The 14,823-nt window shown below is 34.9% G+C and overlaps 2 protein-coding genes across 2 annotated transcripts; one reads left to right on the top strand and one right to left on the bottom strand.

Annotated features, from left to right (window-relative positions):
* Positions 1-12,088: 12,088 nt before the first annotated feature.
* TVAGG3_0556180 (uncharacterized protein) lies at positions 12,089-12,352 on the top strand (the record flags this gene model as incomplete). Its single annotated transcript, XM_001293814.1, has 1 exon — positions 12,089-12,352. One exon carries the CDS (start codon positions 12,089-12,091, stop codon positions 12,350-12,352), a length of 264 nt encoding a protein of 87 aa, XP_001293815.1.
* A 45-nt stretch (positions 12,353-12,397) lies between these two features.
* Positions 12,398-12,994, bottom strand: TVAGG3_0556170 (uncharacterized protein; the record flags this gene model as incomplete). Its single annotated transcript, XM_051238344.1, has 1 exon — positions 12,398-12,994. The coding sequence occupies one exon, from the start codon at positions 12,992-12,994 to the stop codon at positions 12,398-12,400; it is 597 nt and encodes a 198-aa protein (XP_051096168.1).
* Positions 12,995-14,823: the final 1,829 nt, after the last annotated feature.

Raw genomic sequence — 14,823 nt, 5'->3', positions numbered from 1 at the left:
CTTCTTCGTAAATATTTTGTCAAGACTTCTTCGTAAATGTTTTGTCATGATTTCTTCATCGTATATGCTTTGTCATGATTTCATCGTACATGTTTTGTCATGATTTCATCGTACATGTTTTGTCATGATTTCTTCATCGTAATGAGCGTAAATGTTTTGTCAAGACTTCTTCATCGTAATGAGCGTATATGCTTTGTCAAGACTTCTTCATCGTAATGAGTGTAAATGATCCAAAAATAATGTTTATGTTAGAATGTTAGATCTCACCTCTTTTCTCACCTCTTTTCTCACCTCATGAATTTTCATGATTTCTTCATCGTATATGCTTTGTCAAACATGAACGTAAATGTTTTGTCATGATTTCTTCATCGGAATGAGTGTAAATGTTTTGTCATGATTTCTTCATCGGAATGAGCGTAAATGTTTTGTCAAGACTTCTTCATCGTATATGTTTTGTCATGATTTCTTCATCGGAATGAGTGTAAATGATCCAAAAATAATGTTTAGGTGAAGAGGTGAGATCTCACCTCTTTTCTCACCTCATGAATTTTCATGATTTCTTCATCGTATATGCTTTGTCAAACATGAACGTAAATGTTTTGTCATGATTTCTTCATCGTAATGAGTGTAAATGTTTTGTCATGATTTCTTCATCGGAATGAGCGTAAATGTTTTGTCAAGACTTCTTCATCGGAATGAGCGTAAATGTTTTGTCAAGACTTCTTCATCGTAATGAGTGTAAATGATCCAAAAATAATGTTTAGGTGAAGAGGTGAGATCTCACCTCTTTCTCACCTCTTTTCTCACCTCATGAATTTTCATGATTTCTTCATCGTATATGCTTTGTCAAACATGAACAGTCAGCATTTCATTAAAGCTTCATTTGATTGAACTGTCTTCATCCGCTTGTATTTTTGTCCTTATTGACCCTATAAGTTGGGCTGCTTTAGCGTTGGCTTGGGCATCTAAACAGTCATTATTAGCTTTTATATATTCTGCGCTTTTCATTGCCTTTTGCATGGCTGCGTCGTTATTTTTACTTTCTTGTGCTAAGTTTTCATACTGTACGGTTTGGTTTTGCAACTGTAAAAGTTTTCTGCCTTTACATTTGCTTCAACTTCTTTTTTATACTCATCGCTATCCATATATGTCTTCAGGGCTTTTTGTTTTATTTCTTCATCTTTCAGTACTTTATATTGAGTAGTATGGTTTTTCAAATTTATAACATCTTGTTCCATTTTGCTACTTCTGCTGCTTTTTCTGAACACTTTTTTCGCATATTCCTCTGTACTTAGTTCTTTCAGTTGTTTCTTCTTCTTCTTTTTCTCTAGTTTAACTCATTGAGTTTCTTTGTGTGTCTGTCATATTCTAGTTTCTTTTCGTTTTCACTTATTTGTTTCTGTATGTCTATGTTTGACTTTTTGACATCTGTTATTTGATTTTTGAGTGAACTCAAATTCATTTGACTTTGAGGGTTATAAGCGTTCCGTCTGCAGCTCCACCATAGCCTGCCATTTTCGCTAAAAGTGCCGCTTTAACCTCCCTCTTGTGCACCAATAACTCGGTTTAAAAGCATAGGGTTGCTTGACATTTGTTGCAACATAGTGGGGCTCATTCATCATTGTTGTTGCAACTGTTGTTGTGGTGTCAGTTTTACTATTGGATGTTTCAATGCTCCTCTTCTCTTACGTATATTTTACGTAGCTTACGTGGCATTTTAAGTGAGAGTTAAAAAGCGGTTTTTGACAGATGTTTATATGACACTTTTTGTTCAGCACAAAAAACTACTCGGTCAATAGTGTGTCAGTTTTGTAAAATAACCGTCCTATCTCATTCTATAAGGGAGAAAGGCTTCTCAAAGTATACTTCCTTGGAACCCTGTAACTTTTCCTGTAGCGACGATAGACCCTTACTTGTCCGGACAAAGTTATACTATTTTGAGTGCTCTACAAAAAAGTCAACGGCTGGTCGGCTGGGGTTCGTGCCTCCTCTTGGGTCTTGGGCAAAATTTCTTAGGCTGGAAGGGGCAGCCCTGGAAGCCCTTCGAATATAACTTCATTTATACTAACATCTTCAGGGCTAGAGGGCACGAAGTGCCTGGAAGCCCCACTACCTTTTTTTTTAGCATAATTATTGGATAAATGCATTAATAATTATTTATATCATAATGAGAAAAAATCAAAATAAGAAATGAGCATAATAATAATTTAATTAAAAACAAAAACAATAAATAAAATGATATTTTCGTTAATCAAAGTCATCAATGTCTTCGTCTTCTGATTCCCATTCGGACTTGAAAACTTGATAATCTCCTCCTGGTACACTCTGAATGGATTTTTTGTATTTGTTCTGTTTTTAGAACCTTTTGTAACAGTTTTTTGTTCAATATCATTTTGGAGTAACATTCTCTTCAAATGATTTGACACAATCTTCTGGAAGTGGGAAAGTTAGTATGGTTAGTTGGGTACTGAGGCACTGCGCGCCTCCGTACACCACTTAGCGGTTTTGACACTTTACGAAACCGTTAACGTATATTTTACAACACAAACGATAACAATAATAACCTTAAATATTTACAAAGCCGCCAACCACTTCACCCCACTAACGAACTCACTAATGTAAAAATAAACGAACTCACTATCGTTCTCACTAACGACTTCACTAATGTTCTCATAAATTTTCCTCAATATCTTCATCATCAGTGTTAACTATTGTAGTCATACTTGAAGCCATAAACTTTCTCTACCTTCTAACGTACAATTTACATAACTTACCTTCGTCATCGTATGGTTTAATGATATAACTATTTCTATCTTTATACACAGTCAATGAAAAGTCAACTGGTCTCGGATGTATTTGAAAGAACATGTTATGCTCAGGAAGGAAGATAAATGTTTAAATGTATGTTGTTATACTGTGGAATTCGAATGAGTTGCTTTTGTTCTGTCATTTACATCCAAATAAAATTTTCAGTAAAAATAAAAAATAAACTTAAAATTAATGATATCACCACCCTCACACGTATGAAAACATAGCAACAAAATAATGTTTATGTAGAATGTTAGATCTAACACGTTTTCTAACCTCATTTCTAAACCTGTTGAATTCATTGCTTTATAACCTCTCTCTTTTCTCCAACTCTTCTAACTTCTTCCTAAGTTTAGCAATGTTGTCCTCATGAAGTTTATTTTCTCAAAATTCCTTCTTTATCTAATGGTTGCTTTATCTTTCTAAACTGAACTCTACCATCCTTCATAGTATGAATGTAAAAACCTTCTGGAATAGTTCTGATTTAATGTATTCTACCAAAAACTTTTGTTTCATTGCTTCAGTGACTTTTATTGTCATTTCACTCTAAGGTGAAGCTAGCACAGCGATAATGGATTTCATGACTTTTTAGTATTTCATGCAATCTTAACAGATAGCCTTACAAGTACTTCCAGTGTCCCTAGCTTGTCCCTCCTTTTTATATAACTCCATGACATTTATAATCTGCGAAACTTAACAGGTAGCATAACAATTAAAATCAGATGAGGTTTTGAACCAAAATTTCTAAGCAACGTTGTCAAGGATTTTGAGGAACTAGGGACAGAGACCATGGCAAAGTCCAAGATTTAATTTATCTTCATCTGTTTCATCAGCTATCTCATTCTTTGTTGCATGGCTTCTTCACGAACGACATTGTGAACTATTTCAACACTGTTCTCATGTATGACTCCTCACTGTTCTCATGAACTATTTAAACACTGTTCTCATGTATGACATCCTTACTGTTCTCATGAACGACCTCCTCACGTTTCTCATGAACTATTTAACACTGTTCTCATGTATGACCTCCTCACTGTTCTCATGAACTATTTCAACATGTTCTCATGTATGACCTCCTTACTGTTCTCATGAACGACCTCCTCACTGTTCTCATGAACTATTTCATTATTGCATGTATGACCTCCTCACTGTTCTCATGAACTATTTCATTATTGCATGTATGACCTCCTCACTTGTTCTCATGAACTATTTCATTATTGCATGTATGACCTCCTCACTGTTCTCATGAACTATTTCATTATTGCATTCATGTATGACCTCCTCACTGTTCTCATGAACTATTTACCACTGTTCTCATGAACGACCTCCTTACTGTCTTTCATAAGCGTTTCAAGTCTCCTTTACTCATTACTTCAATCTCATGCTGTTCACAGTAGTACTTAAACTCACTGTATATGTCTTTGTTGTATGTTATATTGCTTCCCATGTACTCCATGAATTTTTCAAGCACTTCCTCATAATTCACTGTTTCTTTCTTTCCACACCTTCTAATATATACTTGCTTCGTAAATATAACTTCTTGCAGAACCGTCTCGCTTCTACTTCTCTTCACAAATTCTCTCATCTTGCCAAATACATTTGAACTACATGCAAAGAATTCATCTCTCCTTCGCAAATTTTTATATCTTCTGTAGCACTCTGTACAATTTCCATCCGGATACAAACTTTTCATAGAACTCCTCGTAAAACATTTGGTAAGGTGTTTTGTTCATTTCGATGAGTTCGTTGATGAAATATCTGACGAAGCTGTTGAAATAACAGATTATGGTAAGCATTCGTTTGAGTTCTACTACTATGTTGAGAATGAGGACGCATTCTATTATTATACAGGTCCTAACTATCGAAAACTTCAATATAACTTTACAAAAACAGGCGCTGCTTATGTTGTATGATAGATACAGAAAACAAGAGTGTAATCTTATTCATAAACAAATTCAAACGCTTGTACGGGTTCATTGTAGGACAAACATTATTTTTCAACACTAACGCCAACACGTAGGACAACACATTCATGACTACATTACTGTATAACATAAATGATTTGTCATGATTTAATCGTAATGAGCGTATATGGTTTTGTCATGTTTTCTCGTATATGTTTTGTCAAGACTTCTTCGTACATTTTTGTCTTGACTTCTTCATCGTAATGAACGTATATGCTTTGTCAAACATGAACGTAAATGATTTGTCAAAACTTCTTCATCGTAATGAGTGTAAATGTTTTGTCATGATGCAAAAATAATGAGTTCATTTACTCACAATATTTTTTGTACAAATGTAAAGTATGGCGTTTGAAACCGTCGGGAACTTTCACTTTTTTGACGAAGTGCAAATCTTCACTTCGTGTCAAAACTTCATCGTATATGTTTTGTCAAACATAAACGTATATGTTTTGTCATGATTTCTTCATCGGAATGAGCGTAAATGTTTTGTCAAGATTTCTTCATCGTAATGAGCGTAAATGTTTTGTCAAGACTTCTTCATCGTAATGAGCGTATATGCTTTGTCAAGACTTCTTCATCGTAATGAGCGTAAATGTTTTGTCAAGACTTCTTCATCGTAATGAGTGTAAAATGATCCAAATAATGTTTATGTAATTGATGTTAGATCTACTCTTTTTCTCACCTCTTTCTCACCTCATGAATTTCATGATTTCTTCATCGTATATGCTTTTGTCAAACATGAACGTAAATGTTTTGTCATGATTTCTTCATCGTAATGAGCGTAATGTTTTGTCTGAATTTCTTCATCGTAATGAGCGTAAATGTTTTGTCAAGACTTCTTCATCGTAAGTGAGCGTATATTGCTTTGTCAAGACTCTTCATCGGAATGAGCGTAAATTGTTTGTCAAGACTTCTTCATCGTAATGAGTGTAAATGATCCAAAAATAATGTTTATGTTAGAATGTTAGATCTAACCTCTTTTCTCACCTCTTTTCTCACCTCATGAATTTTCATGATTCTTCATCGATATGCTTTGTCAAACATGAACGTAAATGTTTTGTCATGATTTCTTCATCGGAATGACGTAAATGTTTGTCAAGACTTTTCACGGAATGAACGTACATGTTTTGTCATGATTTCTTCATCGTAATGAGCGTAAATCAGACAAAAATAATGTTTAGGTGAAGAGGTGAGATCTCACCTCTTTTCTCACCTCTTTTCTCACCTCATGAATTTTCATGATTTCTTCATCGTATATGCTTGTGTCAAACATGAACGTAAATGTTTTGTCATGATTTCTTCATCGTAATGAGTGTAAATGTTTTGTCAAACATGAACGTAAATGTTTTGTCAGTTTCATCGTATATGTTTTGTCATGATTTCTTCATCGTAATGAGTGTAAATGATCCAAAATATATTTTAGGGTAGAAGGGTAGATCTCACCTCTTTCTCACCTCTTTTCTCACCTCTTTTTCACCCATGAATTTTCATGATTTCTTCATCGTAATGAGCGTAAATGTTTTGTCATAGATTTCTTCGTATATGTTTGTCATGATTCTTCGTATATGTTTTGTCAAGACTTCTTCGTATATGTTTTGTCAAACATGAACGTATATGTTTTGTCGAACCTTCACTTTTTTGACGAAGTGCAAATCTTCACTTCGTGTCAAAACTTCTTCGTATATGCTTTGGTCAAACATGAACGTATATGTTTTGTCAAACATGAACGTAAATGTTTTTCGAACCTTCACATTTTTTGACGAAGTCAAATCTTCACTTCGTGTCAAAACTTCTTCGTATAATGTTTGTCAAAACATGAACGTATATGCTTTGTCATGTTTCCAATCTACATGTTTTGTCATGATTCTTCGTATATGTTTTGTCAAAACTTCTTCGTATATGCTTTGTCAAGACTTCTTCGTATATGCTTTGTCAAGACTTCTTGTAAATAATGGGTAAAAATATAGAATAGTTGGATTTATGTGTCATAATAGAACCCACTCGGACCAAGCTTTACTTTCTTCCTGACTGAGTTTTTAACTCTTCTTTTTCCTTCATTGCCACTACTTTCACTAGATGAAGTTACTTCTTCACTATTTTCACTTTGTTCTACTCTTCTTCTTTGGTGTCGCTTTTGGTAACTGCCCTCTGCTTCAAGTTGTTGCATCTTTGCCTCATGTTCACCTAGTATGTTGTAAATTTCCCATGTCCTTTTTGCCTTTGGGCTCTGGTCGCCCATCTCAGGTAACCTATATCCTAGAAAGATTTTGTCATAGTTTGTATTTGAGTCTTCGCGTATTGTTTGCATGACTCTTTCCTGAGTTTCCGGTTCAAGCTCTTCAAAACAGAGCTTGTCCATATGGAATAAGCTCGTTTTCCAAATATATGTTTTTGTAGCCATTCTGGTTTCTTTCCATTTACCAATAATATCTTTTGTGAATGGGAAAGCTTTTACCCAATGTTTCAGTCTTGCGTCATTTATTTCTGTAGTTGGTTTATTTTGTCAAGGAACATGTTTTTCAATACTAACATTTCATTTGGTACTGTCCATTTGAGTTTTCTTAAATATTCCCATTCTCGGTTCATTGTCTGCAAAGTAAGTTTTTATGACATTTTGCAAACTTTCGTTTGCAAGGTCATGTACAATAGGTTCTCTTCCTTCTCTCTCCCTAACTTTCTTTCTAAACTCTTCACCAAATATACCATCTCTATGGTTCTGTGTAGTTCTTTGAGATAAATGTTCTAGAACGTCAGGTGTTATATTTCCATCAGCCATGTTCATTTCATACTGGTTCAAAATATCTGCATCTTTCATATCTTTCAATGGCATTAAAGCCGCGCTGAAAATACCAGCTATATCTGGTTCACCATTCACTTCCATTGCGTCTACAACTTCTTGGAATTGAGGTTGTAAGTTTATGAACCACCTATCCGGATTAGCTCTATGACCCCATCTCATTGTAGTTCCATAGTCTGCAGAAACAAAAGTATGTTTTTTCCATATTGGTTAGGTTCTGAATGAACTTTAAACAATGTTTCATTTCTATATGTTTTGGTGAAATTTAACCTTTTATTTTCACGAGTTCAGCCAAAGATTGAACGTTATATGGTCGTAAGTAAAAAGGATTGTTGTATTTTGCGTACACTTTCTTTCAGTTCTTCCATTCTATGCTGAATATTTTCATCTGATGTTGGAGTCTTTTGTATGTCGGCGAACATTTTTCGATATTCTTCTACTATGTCAGCCGAATTTTTCTTAGACTCTTGGAAAGATTCCATATTCTCCGCATACTCTTGTTGAGGGTCAAGATTTTTCGCTGTTCCAAATCTTCATCTAGTTTCTGTGAAGTTAGTTTCCAAAGGAGGGACTTGTTTGTTTCCTTCAGGCTCTTCTAGCTGTTGTTGCTGAACTATTTCTTCCATGTCTGGTTGTATCTGAACTTCTTCCTGTGGAGTTTCTTGTACCTCATCTGCTGGCATTTCATATATTCCGAGACCGTTTTTAACAAGTTCCCTATTTAAAGTCATCCGCATTCATAATCCTTTCTTCTTTCGTTCCGTCTCTATTTTTACGCGTTTCATGAAGATAGTTGAATTATCATTTATCTCTGACACCAAATATCTCGGAGTAAATTCAGTCATGTCATTTGGATGATATGCTATTAAATCATATCCCTTAGCGAGCTTGTATTTTCCAGGTTTGAAATTATATCCCATTTGGTGCTGAACCATAAAGCTAAATAGGTTCGGGTCAGTATTTCCTTCCTTGAACTTTCTAATAGCTTCTTTATATCTGTCACTAAAGTCAAGAGTATCTGGGTAACCATAATTTTCCTTAAGCATTTTTAAGAATTCTTGGTTTCCTTGTTCTCTACTTCTTTATGTCCTTGCTCTGGTTTGTGGTTGTTGCTGTGCAGTGTTTTGAACTGTTGGTTTGGTGCAGTGTTTTGAACTGTTGGTTGTGGTGCAGTGTTTTGAACTGTTGGTTGTTGTGTTGGTTTTGGTGCATGCCTGTGTCTGTGTCCATGTGACGATGAATGTTTTAGGTAGTCCTGGTAGCAGGTGCTTCTCTTGGAGGGTTTGGTGGTATATAAGTTCCACTAGCTAGTATATAAGTTCCACCAGCTGGTATATAAGTTCCACCAGCTGGCACATATGTTCCATCTGCAGCAAATGTCCTACCTGACTTTTCGTTTTTAAGAAAGCATTTACTAGGTCTGTTTTGGTCTGTTGTAACTCTTTTTCTTGACTTTCCACAACAGTTGCTCTAACGGCGTCATAGGCACTTTGAACTGCCTGTCTCGTTGCTGCATCTGTTATTTTCGTCATATTTTGTGCTACTTCTCTTAACTCGTTGTCGAAACCTTCAGACTTCAGTTTCTTTCCAGATGAGAAGTCGTTCACTAGTTTCACCTTACTATGAAGAGCTTCGAAGGCGTTCTTAAAGTCAGCATTCATTAAGCTTCATTTGAACTGTCTTCATCCGCTTGTATTTTTGTCCTTATTGACCCTATAAGTTGGGCTGCTTTAGCGTTGGCTGGGCATCTAACCAGTCATTATTAGCTTTTATATATTCTGCGCTTTTCATTGCCTTTTGCATGGCTGCGTCGTTATTTTTACTTTCTTGTGCTAAGTTTCATACTGTACGGTTTGGTTTTGCAACTGTAAAAGTTTTTCTGCCTTTACATTTGCTTCAACTTTTTTTTATACTCATCGCTATCCATATATGTCTTCAGGGCTTTTTGTTTTATTTCTTCATCTTTCAGTACTTTATATTGAGTAGTATGGTTTTTCAAATTTATAACATCTTGTTCCATTTTTGCTACTTCTGCTGCTTTTCTGACACTTTTTCGCATATTCCTCTGTACTTAGTTCTTTCAGTTGTTCTTCTTCTTCTTTTTCTCTACGTTTAACTCATTGAGTTCTTTGTGTGTGTCTGTCATATTCTAGTTTCTTTTCGTTTTCACTATATTTGTTTCTGTATGTCTATGTTTGACTTTTTGACATCTGTTATTTGATTTTTGAGTGAACTCAAATTCATTTGACTTTGAGGGTTTAAGCTGTTCCGTCTGCAGCTCCACCATAGCCTGCCATTTTCGCTAAAAGTGCCGCTCTTAAACCTCCACTCTGTGCACCAATAACCTCGGTTTAAAAGCATAGGGTTGCTTGACATTTGTTGCAACATAGTGGGGTCATTCATCATTTGTTGTTGCAACTGTTGTTGTGGTGTCAGTTTTACTATTGGATGTTTCAATGCTCCCTTCCTCTTACGTATATTCTTACGTAGCTTACGTGGCATTTTAAGTGAAGTTAAAAAGCGGTTTTTGACAGATGTTTATATGACACTTTTTGTTCAGCACAAAAAACTACTCGGTCAAAGTGTTGTCAGTTTTGTAAAATAACCGTCCTATCTCATTCTATAAGGGAGAAAGGCTTCTCAAAGTATACTTCCTTGGAACGCCTGTAACTTTTCCTGTAGCGACGATAGACCCTTACTTGTCCGGACAAAGTTATACTATTTTTGAGTGCTCTACAAAAAGTCAACGGCTGGTCGGCTGGGGTTCGGTCCTCCTCTTGGGTCTTGGGCAAAATTTCTTAGGCTAGAAGGGGGCGCCAGCCCTGGAAGCCCTTCGAATATAAACTTCATTTATACTAAACATCTTCAGGGCTAGAGGGCACGAAGTGCCTGGAAGCCCCACTACCTTTTTTTTTAGCATAATTATTGGATAAATGCATTAATAAATTATTTATATCATAATGAGAAAAAATCAAAATAAGAAAATGAGCATAATAATAATTTAATTAAAAACAAAAACAATAAATAAAATGTAATTTTCGTTAATCAAAGTCATCAATGTCTTCGTCTTCTGATTCCCATTCGGACTTGAAAACTTGATAATCTCCTCCTGGTACACTCTGAATGGATTTTTTGTATTTGTTCTGTTTTTTAGAACCTTTTGTAACAGTTTTTTGTTTCAATATCATTTTGGAGTAACAATTCTCTTCAAATGATTTGACACAATCTTCTGGAAGTGGGGAAAGTTAGTATGGGTTAGTTGGGTACTGAGGCACTGCGCGCCTCCGTACACCACTTAGCGGTTTTGACACTTTACGAAACCGTTAACGTATATTTTACAACACAAACGATAACACTAACTTAACCTTAAATATTTACAAAGCCGCCAACCACTTCACCCCACTAACGAACTCACTAATGTAAAAATAAACGAACTCACTATCGTTCTCACTAACGACTTCACTAATGTTCTCATAAATTTTCCTCAATATCTTCATCATCAGTGTTAACCCTATTGTAGTCATACTTGAAGCCATAAACTTTCTCTAACTTCTTAACGTACAATTTACATAACTTACCTTCGTCATCGTATGGTTTAATGATATAACTATTTCTATCTTTATACACAGTCAATGAAAAGTCAACTGGTCTCGGATGTATTTGAAAGAACATGTTATGCTCAGGAAGGAAGAATAAATGTTTAAATGTATGTTTGTTATACTGTGGAATTCGAATGAGTTGCTTTTGTTCTGTCATTTACATCCAAATAAAATTTTCCAGTAAAAATAAAAAATAAACTTAAAAATTAATGATATCACCACCCTCACACGTATGAAAACATAGCACAAAAATAATGTATTATGTTAGAATGTTAGATCTAACACGTTTTCTAACCTCATTTCTAAACCTGTTGAATTCATTGCTTTATAACTCTTTCTTTTCTCCAACTCTTCTAACTTCTTCCTAAGTTTAGCAATGTTGTCCTCATGAAGTTTAATCTTTCTCAAAATTCCTTCTTTATCTAATGGTTGCTTTATCTTTCTAAACTGAACTCTACCATCCTTCATAGTATGAATGTAAAAACCTTCTGGAATAGTTCCTGATTAATGTATTCTACCAAAAACTTTTGTTTCATTGCTTCAGTGACTTTATTGTCATTTCACTCTAAGGTGAAGCTAGCACAGCGATAATGGATTTCATGACTTTTTAGTATTTCATGCAATCTTAACAGATAGCCTTACAAGTACTTCCAGTGTCCCTAGCTGTCCCTCCTTTTTATATAACTCCATGACATTTATAATCTCGCGAAACTTAACAGGTAGCATAACAGATTAAAATCAGATGAGGTTTTGAACCAAAATTTCTAAGCAACGTTGTCAAGGATTTTGAGGAACTAGGGACAGAGACCATGGCAAAGTCCAAGATTTAATTTATCTTCATCTGTTTCATCAGCTATCTCATTCTTTGTTGCAATGGCTTCTTCACGAACGACATTGTGAACTATTTCAACACTGTTCTCATGTATGACCTCCTCACTGTTCTCATGAACTATTTCAACACTGTTCTCATGTATGACATCCTTACTGTTCTCATGAACGACCTCCTCACTGTTCTCATGAACTATTTCAACACTGTTCTCATGTATGACCTCCTCACTGTTCTCATGAACTATTTCAACACTGTTCTCATGTATGACCTCCTTACTGTTCTCATGAACGACCTCCTCACTGTTCTCATGAACTATTTCATTATTGCATGTATGACCTCCTCACTGTTCTCATGAACTATTTCATTATTGCATGTATGACCTCCTCACTGTTCTCATGAACTATTTCATTATTGCATGTATGACCTCCTCACTGTTCTCATGAACTATTTCATTATTGCATTCATGTATGACCTCCTCACTGTTCTCATGAACTATTTCAACACTGTTCTCATGAACGACCTCCTTACTGTCTTTCATAAGCGTTTCAAAGTCTCCTTTACTCATTACTTCAATCTCATGCTGTTCACAGTAGTACTTAAACTCACTGTATATGTCTTTGTTGTATGTTATATTGCTTCCCATGTACTCCATGAATTTTTCAAGCACTTCCTCATAATTCACTGTTTCTTTCTTTCCACGACCTTCTAATATCATACTTGCTTCGTAAATATAACTTCTTGCAGAACCGTCTCGCTTTCTACTTCTCTTCACAAATTCTCTCATCTTGCCACCAAATACATTTGAACTACATGCAAAGAATTCATTCTCCTTCGCAAATTCTTTATATCTTCTGTAGCACTCTGTACAATTCCATCCGGATACAAACTTTTCATAGAACTCCTCGTAAAACATTTGGTAAGGTGTTTTGTTCATTTCGATGAGTTCGTTGATGAAATATCTGACGAAGCTGTTGAAATAACAGATTATGGTAAGCATTCGTTTGAGTTCTACTACTATGTTGAGAATGAGGACGCATTCTATTATTATACAGGTCCTAACTATCGAAAACTTCATATAAACTTTACAAAAACAGGCGCTGCTTATGTTTGTATGATAGATACAGAAAACAAGAGTGTAATCTTATTCATAAACAAATTCAAACGCTTGTACGGGTTCATGTAGGACAAACATTATTTTTCAACACTAACGCCAACACGTAGGACAAACATTCATGACTAACATTACTGTATAACATAAATGATTTGTCATGATTTAATCGTAATGAGCGTATATGTTTTGTCATGATTTCTTCGTATATGTTTTGTCAAGACTTCTTCGTACATGTTTTGTCTTGACTTCTTCATCGTAATGAACGTATATGCTTTGTCAAACATGAACGTAAATGATTTGTCGAAACTTCTTCATCGTAATGAGTGTAAATGTTTTGTCATGATGCAAAAATAATGAGTTCATTTACTCACAATATTTTTGTACAAAATGTAAAGTATGGCGGTTTGAAACCGTCGGGAACCTTCACTTTTTTGACGAAGTGCAAATCTTCACTTCGTGTCAAAACTTCATCGTATATGTTTTGTCAAACATAAACGTAAATGTTTTGTCATGATTTCTTCATCGGAATGAGCGTAAATGTTTTGTCAAGATTTCTTCATCGTAATGAGCGTAAATGTTTTGTCAAGACTTCTTCATCGTAATGAGCGTATATGCTTTGTCAAGACTTCTTCATCGTAATGAGCGTAAATGTTTTGTCAAGACTTCTTCATCGTAATGAGTGTAAATGATCCAAAAATAATGTTTATGTTAGAATGTTAGATCTAACCTCTTTTCTCACCTCTTTTCTCACCTCATGAATTTTCATGATTTCTTCATCGTATATGCTTTGTCAAACATGAACGTAAATGTTTTGTCATGATTTCTTCATCGTAATGAGCGTAAATGTTTTGTCATGATTTCTTCATCGTAATGAGCGTAAATGTTTTGTCAAGACTTCTTCATCGTAATGAGCGTATATGCTTTGTCAAGACTTCTTCATCGGAATGAGCGTAAATGTTTTGTCAAGACTTCTTCATCGTAATGAGTGTAAATGATCCAAAAATAATGTTTATGTTAGAATGTTAGATCTAACCTCTTTTCTCACCTCTTTTCTCACCTCATGAATTTTCATGATTTCTTCATCGTATATGCTTTGTCAAACATGAACGTAAATGTTTTGTCATGATTTCTTCATCGGAATGAGCGTAAATGTTTTGTCAAGACTTCTTCATCGGAATGAACGTACATGTTTTGTCATGATTTCTTCATCGTAATGAGCGTAAATCAGACAAAAATAATGTTTAGGTGAAGAGGTGAGATCTCACCTCTTTTCTCACCTCTTTTCTCACCTCATGAATTTTCATGATTTCTTCATCGTATATGCTTTGTCAAACATGAACGTAAATGTTTTGTCATGATTTCTTCATCGTAATGAGTGTAAATGTTTTGTCAAACATGAACGTAAATGTTTTGTCATGATTTCATCGTATATGTTTTGTCATGATTTCTTCATCGTAATGAGTGTAAATGATCCAAAATATATTTTAGGGTAGAAGGGTAGATCTCACCTCTTTTCTCACCTCTTTTCTCACCTCTTTTCTCACCTCATGAATTTTCATGATTTCTTCATCGTAATGAGCGTAAATGTTTTGTCATGATTTCTTTCGTATATGTTTTGTCATGACTTCTTCGTATATGTTTTGTCAAGACTTCTAATGTTTTGTCAACATGAACGTATATGTTTTGTCGAACCTTCACTTTTTTGACGAAGTGCA

This window comes from Trichomonas vaginalis, chromosome II, assembly GCF_026262505.1.
Source record: "Trichomonas vaginalis G3 chromosome II, whole genome shotgun sequence".
Classification (NCBI taxonomy): Eukaryota; Parabasalia; order Trichomonadida; family Trichomonadidae; genus Trichomonas; species Trichomonas vaginalis.
Note: the sequence above shows the minus strand (reverse complement) of the source record. Positions and strands in the feature narration are given on the sequence as shown.